Source organism: Zingiber officinale, chromosome 2B (assembly GCF_018446385.1).
Source record: "Zingiber officinale cultivar Zhangliang chromosome 2B, Zo_v1.1, whole genome shotgun sequence".
In the NCBI taxonomy this organism is placed as follows: Eukaryota; Viridiplantae; Streptophyta; class Magnoliopsida; order Zingiberales; family Zingiberaceae; genus Zingiber; species Zingiber officinale.
Window position 1 is genome coordinate 120732992 of NC_055989.1, and position 7998 is coordinate 120740989.

The 7998-nt window shown below is 40.2% G+C and overlaps 1 protein-coding gene across 1 annotated transcript; it reads left to right on the forward strand.

The window, feature by feature from the left end:
* The first annotated feature begins 614 nt into the window (after positions 1 to 614).
* LOC122046951 (cytochrome P450 86A22-like) lies at positions 615 to 2516 on the forward strand. Its single transcript, XM_042607911.1, has one exon. It carries the CDS (start codon positions 692 to 694, stop codon positions 2315 to 2317), a length of 1626 nt encoding a protein of 541 aa, XP_042463845.1. The 5' UTR covers positions 615 to 691; the 3' UTR covers positions 2318 to 2516.
* Positions 2517 to 7998: the final 5482 nt, after the last annotated feature.

Below are 7998 nucleotides of genomic sequence, written 5' to 3' on the forward strand. Positions count from 1 at the left end.
TCATTTTGAGAAAAATGTCAGAATATTTTTATGATCTATCCTTTTTTGGACACGTTTTGAGATTCGTGCACATATAAAGAATAACACTATAAAAAAAGATATGCAATTCTATTCAATTTTACACACTTATAATTACTGTTCATTTCATTATTTCTCTAAACTTGATTGAATGTAAAAAGGTCTATATCAAAATCTCTTCTATAGTCCAGTTATTAACAATCTGTATGACACACCCCTCGGAAACACTTTTTATTAAATCAAAATTTTTAAATAGGCCTATCAGAACTATCTTCCTAGCCAACCAAGTTCTCTACCTTTAAACGGAATTAATTAAATTAGTGCCATGCATTGTGAAAAAAAACAAATGTAAATAATAAAAGGGATATGTCGGAAGAAAAGTGTGGCGCGGTGGCAGTGAAATAGTGCATGCCTCCATCCGCAGTTCCCATCTGCGGTGCGGGCGTCTCGATTAAGCGGAGCTAACCGTGCCATGCGGGGCCCCACTTCAATTAATTCCCCGCCATGTTAGCTCTGTCCAGCTAACTTTATTTAACTCCTAATCCACCTCCCGCGTCTTTATAAATATCACTAATCACCCATGATAACTCACTTCAGTTGCTGCTGCTAGTACTACTACAACACATCTCCATTACTCGCGACACTGTGCGCGGAAGCTGTGTCTGAGAGAGAGATGGAGGTGGTGGTGGTGGTGGTCGTTGCGGCTTTATGCCTGGCGGCCTACGTCGTTTGGTTTTCTAAGCTGGCGGCGCGGCTGAGCGGGCCGAGGGTGTGGCCAGTCGTGGGCAGCCTGCCGGGGCTCATCCAGCACTCCGAGCGCATGCACGAATGGATCGCCGACAACCTGCGCGCCTGCGGCGGCACGTACCAGACGTGCATCTGCGCGGTGCCGGGACTGGCTCGGCGCCAGGGGCTGGTGACGGTCACGTGCGACCCACGCAACCTGGAGCACGTCCTCAAGACGCGCTTCGATAACTACCCCAAGGGTCCCACCTACCACGCCGTCTTCCTCGACCTCCTCGGCGACGGCATCTTCAATTCCGACGGCGACACGTGGCGATTTCAGCGAAAGACGGCGGCGTTGGAGTTCACCACGCGCACCCTTCGCCACGCCATGTCACGCTGGGTCTCCCGCTCCATCCACAAACGCCTCCTCCCCATGCTCCGGGAAGCGGCCTCGGCCCCTGCCGCCGCCGCCGTCGATCTCCAGGATCTCCTCCTCCGCCTCACCTTCGACAACATCTGCGGCCTCACCTTCGGCAGGGACCCAGAGACGCTCTCCCAGGGTCTCCCGGAGAACGCCTTCGCCACCGCTTTTGACCGCGCCACCGAGGCCACCCTCAACCGCTTCATCCTCCCGGAGTCACTCTGGCGCTTCAAGAAGCGCCTCCGGATCGGCATGGAAGACACCCTCTCCCGCAGCGTCGACCACGTAGATCGCTACCTCTCCGCCGTCATCAAGGCGCGCGAGCTCGAGCTCCGAAACACTGACACGGCCACCGGCCCCGGCGGCCGCCACGTGCACGACGACCTCCTCTCCCGCTTCATGAAGAAGGGAGACTACTCCGACGACTTCCTCCGGCAGGTGGCTCTCAACTTCATCCTGGCCGGGCGGGACACGTCGTCCGTAGCGCTCTCCTGGTTCTTCTGGCTCGTGTCCACCCACCCAGCCGTCGAGCGTCGCATCCTCCTCGAGCTCGCCACCGTCCTCCATGCGTCCCGCGGCCACAACACGGCCGCGTGGCTCGACACTCCGCTCTCCTTCGAGGAGGTCGACGCGCTGGTCTACCTCAAGGCGGCGCTGTCGGAGACGCTCCGTCTGTACCCCTCGGTACCGGAGGACTCAAAACACGTGTTGGCCGACGACGTGCTCCCGGACGGTACATTCGTGCCCGCCGGCTCCTCCGTGACCTACTCCATCTACTCGGTGGGACGGATGAAGTCCATGTGGGGGGAGGACTGCCTCGAGTTTCGCCCGGACAGGTGGCTGTCGGCCGACGGTCAGCGGTTCGAGCCGCAGGACGCCTTCCGTTTCGTGGCATTCAACGCCGGGCCAAGGATCTGCCTCGGAAAGGACCTCGCCTACCTCCAAATGAAGTCCATCGCCTCCGCCGTGCTTCTACGCCACCGCCTGCGCGTCGCCGACGGCCATCGCATCGAGCAGAAGATGTCCCTAACGCTGTTCATGAAGTACGGGCTCAAGGTGACGGTGGAGAACCGTTGTGTGGACCAAATTGCCGACGAAATCAAAGCGAAGGCCGCTCGGGTGGTCGGCGGAGAGCCCGATCGCCGAAATTGAAGGCGAGCAGAACAATCAATAATTCAAATCGCAGTGCTAATAATTTTATTATTTAAGACGTGCAGCTACAGCGTGCGGGGCCGTAGTGCCACTTGTCACACCCAAATTACATAGCAACGAACAAGTCAACAAGTAATTAAAGTTGGTCAAGTAATTTGTATAGATCAGATTAAATAAATTGCTTTGGAAATTAATATCATACACGAATTTTTAAACTTAATTAAACCGATTAACGGGTCGATCGATATATACGAAATTAATTCTGCTATTTATTTTAGATCGCAGAGTTAATGGCCGGGCCATTTCCAGTTGCCAAAGTAGGTGGACATGGATAATTGGAGTGGGATCCACCTGAAATTATGCAGCGGACTTTACCCCAACAGCCAGAGCAGGGGCATGAGATCTTATGTGTCGAAAGAATAAATCTCCTATGTTACATAGAGCCTTCATGGATCCATACTTATACGAATGTTTACTTTAATAGATTTTAAAATATGTAAAATATTTATTAGGTGTTTGATTTTTTTTCCTTATAAAGAATCATTAGGTTATATATATATATATATATATAATAGATTTATATTCCAGACTGTGATTCGATTGTGAGAGATAGATCGACTCTCTTTAATATAAGAGTTCAAATCTTATTTATAATATATTATATCAGAGAGTTTGGAAAATTTATGGTTGTGAGCTATTCATTAAAATTCATTTGTACTTCTTGATTTATTTTGATGATCATTAGAAATCTTTTATAGGACAGAGTTGGTCATCTCGATCATCTCTGGGACTAATAAGATCGTAAGAGCCGGATATCTGAATTACTTTAAAAAAATGGTAAATGCATATTGGGATTCCCCATGCACCCATTCGAACCCCAAGAGATTAGAAGAAATTTGCCTTTCGCATTTGAACCACTAGGACCGTTGGGACATTGTGTGGATTGTCGCTTGTGCTTCCAGATGTTCCCTGATGACTAGTGGAAAATTTTCGTAGGGCCTGGCTAGTCACCTCCAGGATTTGTCAGATCGTAAGACCTGAATACCTAGATTATATTTTTAAAAAATATATAATTGGCATGTTGGCAGTTGAGCAAGGAGTCGCCCATGCTTCCGAATTTGTGTTGTGATCAGTCTGTGGGGTTGGGTCGTTCACCTCTAGGATACAAGTTGTATCGAAGATCCAAATACTTGGATTATATATAAAAAAAGAAGGAATATAATTAGGTGCCCTTAGACCATGGCGTGATAGAAAGAGGTAGAAAGGGTTCACATGCAATGAGAATTCGAATCTCTCACAAGGCATATCATACGCTTGCGGTATTTAAACTACTCGTGATGTTAGGCTGTGTCCAGTATGACCATCCGCGCTTTCTAGATTTATCTTAGTAATCGATGGAAAACTTTTGTGGTGCTAAACCGGTCACCTCCAGGATTAAACGGTTCAAATAACTAGATACCTGGATTATAAAAAAATCATATAATTGTTTCCCTCACTAATATGGCATAATGATAAAGTACTCGTGTGGGTGTGTGTGCGCGCGCGCACACACCTAGATTTTTACGTGCTTCTTATTGAAGTTATGTTTTCCAAATATTTTTAAGATTTGTGAATAGTAATTATGAATAGAAAACAGTAGTCGTGAACAATAATTATGAATAATAATTATGAATAGTAATTGTGAACAGTAAAAAATAAACAGGGATTGTTAAATCTAGACATTTTGGAAGGATATTTTTATCATTGCTTCTCATCAGTTATGTCTTATTGTTCAAGCTTCACCCCAACTTTTGTAGGTTTTAATAACGAGCTTTCAATAGCTCTTGTTGCCCAACTTAGTCAGCACAGATTTTACAAGCTTAGACCACGAGACAAATCCTAACTTTTGAAGACAATGAGATGAAAATAGAGCATTTTTACTAAGCCACCTTAGAAATTTTATAGGAAAATACATAAACTAGGAAATGGAAAACATACGTAGCTAATTACAGACTTAAATAAGGAAATTATATAAACAAGGTACAAGCTTACATAAGGAAATTTACAGGAGATACTTACAGTACTCATAGGAAATTGAAATCACACTAGCACACACTATAACAGTTGCTTCTTCTCTTCATATCGTCATTGGTTATGATTTTTGTGAGGCTGCCATCATGGTTGACATAGTGTTGATGTTATATGCATCATGTTTCCATCATGTTTTCCAGATTCTATTCACCTACATAATCTAAAGACGGAGCCTGGAGCTAGTGGCTTGAGTTATTGTGTTTAGCTCACGTCTGTAAGTCGTTGCTGTTCTTGCTGAGCTGGCCAATATCTTGTTTGCCCAGTGTTTGGATTTCTTTTAGTAATGTTGAAAAGGGGCCATATGTTGAGTAGAGAAAGTAAACGAAAACATTATGGTTCCCATGTCTTTTGGCCAGTAAATCTTTTCAATGTAAGTTTCAGCAACTAGGACGTAAGCGTCTGGATCTTCCTACTGATCCTAGAACCAATTATTTCCTTGAATAGAAGCTTGCCAGTATTTAATTTGATCTGCTAGTATTGAATGTGCCACCCATTCCAGATCAGGATCAGAAGGATATTCTTCAAGGTCTACTTGAAGACTAGTTATGTCAAGAACATCTATCTTGATTAAATGTCTAGCTGGTTCTATCTTCAGTTTTAGCCATTCTGGTGGGGAACTTTTAACAGTACATATCACAAATGTTTCGTCTTCTTCGAGTGCTTGAGTTATTATATCACTCAATTTCTTTGGGAAGTCTATAACAGAGTCTACATCACATACCTAGAGTCTGGATAGAAGTCCATAATCCATTAAAGAAAATGGGGTAATCAGTCGTCCCTTATAGTTTGGTAGGACATATTTTTCAAAGTCAATTTTAGCTTTTCTAAAAGAATACAGTAGTTAGCGTTGACATCCATATCTAACTGAGTTAACACAGTTTTTGGTGAGTTTCTAACAACTTAGTTTATTGTTGAATTTAGCTTCGTAGATGATTGTCATACCTTCTAGGGGGTTGGCATGGAATTCTTTCACTACAACAAAAACATTAAAAGACAACGGTTAAAAATCGTTGTCATAGGCCCTTTAAAACCGTTGTAATTGGTAGTGTTGTTAAAAGTGGGGGCTACGACAACGGTTTTAAACCGTTGTCTTTGAATGAAAAGACAACAGTTTTGCAACGGTTTTAAACCGTTGTCTTTGAATGAAAAGACAACGGTTTAAAACCATTGTTGTTTAGAGCATTTTTTATTAACACTGCTAGTTTACAACCGTTTTTGGGGCTTCGACAACGGTTTTTAACCATTGTCTTTGAGGGTGATAGACAACAACAACGGTTTTAGATCATTGTCTTTTAAATTATTATCTTTTAATACCAATATATCATATTTCAATATAAATATATAATAAAGAATCATAATCACAAAAGAAAGAATATTTTCCATATCAATGTCATTCAAAATGTTACTTATACAAGAATTATATTACAATCACAAAAGAAAAAACATGTCTAATATTCAAATAAAATTTATCCCAATACAAATAAACAAATAAACTTCATTTACAACTAATGAACAATTGTCAAAAGACTAGAAACTTGTGATGGTGGTTCATGCCATGTAGGATTGCAAGTAATTATTGTCAACTCAAGCCCCATCAAAATCTTCAACTTGTAGAATTTCATTGGACTCCTCTTTCTCACTTGCTGATTCTTCCATGTCAACCTTTTCCAACATTCTGGATTTTTATGAATCAAAGTATGTGAGCAAAGCACCAAAAATAAAAGGGAAGAATATAATACCTGTAGAAGACGTAAAACAGGGTTGATAGCTGAAATTTGGAGAAATGTAGTTGCTACAACCACAATAACAGATTTGATAAATCATATACTCTTCAAGTACCCCATTCATATCGGCAAATAAAACCACAACATAAAACTTTGTCAATAGAACCTGCAAAATATAAACATATATTAGAAGAGTTCATCTTTATCTGAAGCACTAGTAACTCTTGACCATATACAATTTTTGATACAAGGAGAAAGTTTCAAGAAGGTTTATCCGAAACCTGCAAATGAAATTTGTAAATGAAATAAAATCAAACACAAATATAATCTGAACAAGAAAAACAAGGAAAGATCAGTAATAAAGATCATCATCTCTAACATATAATAAAAAAATTATTCTTTTTGACAATCTCATATATAGTTTCAACCTAAAAACTCAGTACCAACAAAAATACGTATTTTTGTTGGTATTGACAAAAATACTGCATCATTGTTCTATTGATTGACAATAATTCAAGGGGAAATCTAACATGTAAGTATAGTTATATAAAGAAGCTATTGTAAAACTTACTTGAGTCAAATTGCTAACTTGGATATTGAACCTTTGAATGACTGCAATAATGTCCCTCTTTGGCACTGTAGTTTCTTCAATAAGGCTACTTGTTATATATCTATTTAAATACACACTTTAAAATTTAAACAATGTTAAATAAGGTCCAATGCATTATAAACCAAAAATTATAACAAGTATGAGGTCAAAAAAGTATTGAACAACAGACATAAATCTTAAATGAGTTTCATATGCTAAATAAACTCCATCAAGAAGCTACTACTTGATTAAAGGATAAAATTTCTAGTCTTAGGAAAAGTGCAAGCTCAACTTGCAACTTTAATCAACTTATTCAAGCAATAGCGAATACAACTTGATCAAGGGCTTCATGTAATTCCCACTAGTGGGTGATTCTTAATCAACAATTATTATCTTAAAGGAGGGATCAAGGGATTCTCGGATAAATCTATTGTAGCATTGCATAAACTAAGCTCTGACAGGTCTTGTTTCGCCATCAAGTTTCTAGAAACAAAATAAAACCATTAGTGTGTTTAAGAAAACAAAGACTTCTAATCTACTTATCTGTCAAGCGCCCAAGAGGTATGCGTTTCATCAAGACTAATAATATGTGAATAAAGTCAATAGGAGATGAAGGACTAAGATTAAGGGCACTTTCAAAGAGGAACAATTATAACGTCAAGCATAAGGAAAAATATAGAATTAAGTATTCAAATTATACAGTAGCCCAGCACAAGTGACACAATAGACTTCTTCCGAGACAACTAAGATATTAACAGACTTATTTTGCACTCATTTCTATCTCAAGAATGTTCCATTAAGAGGGAAAAAGCTAAACTAGATGCAAACTAACCTTTCCATTCGGCATTGCAAGTATTTCTTTGATCCGCTCGATCTCTACGATTAGAAAAATGAGAAGGCAATCAGAAATAATCATAAGAAATCTAATACATAAAGGAGTATAAAGGAATCTGACAATGTTTACTCGCATTGGAAGAATAAATTATATCATTGGATTATAGCACCAGAAAAATATGCTAATTATATCAATTTTTAATCTCTAAAGTCAACACAAGGATGTCACTAGATGCTAACCAATCTGCACTTGTCACTAGATGCTTGAAAGATCTAAAAGTGAAAAACTATGGAAAATTGACAAATATTAATCAAAGGACTACATAATGGAGAGAAAGAATAGCAACATCTAATAGTTATCACACATTGCAATAAACTATGAGAAAGGTAGCACACAGATATAATTAGAAATTCTTGACAATTCTGACATGCTTAAAAAAATTAGTATGGGGAAGTATTAGCAA

What these genes read in the sequence shown, in the direction of transcription:
- LOC122046951 (XM_042607911.1), top strand. Translation starts at nt 692, where the DNA reads ATGGAGGTGGTGGTGGTGGTGGTCGTTGCGGCTTTATGCCTGGCGGCC.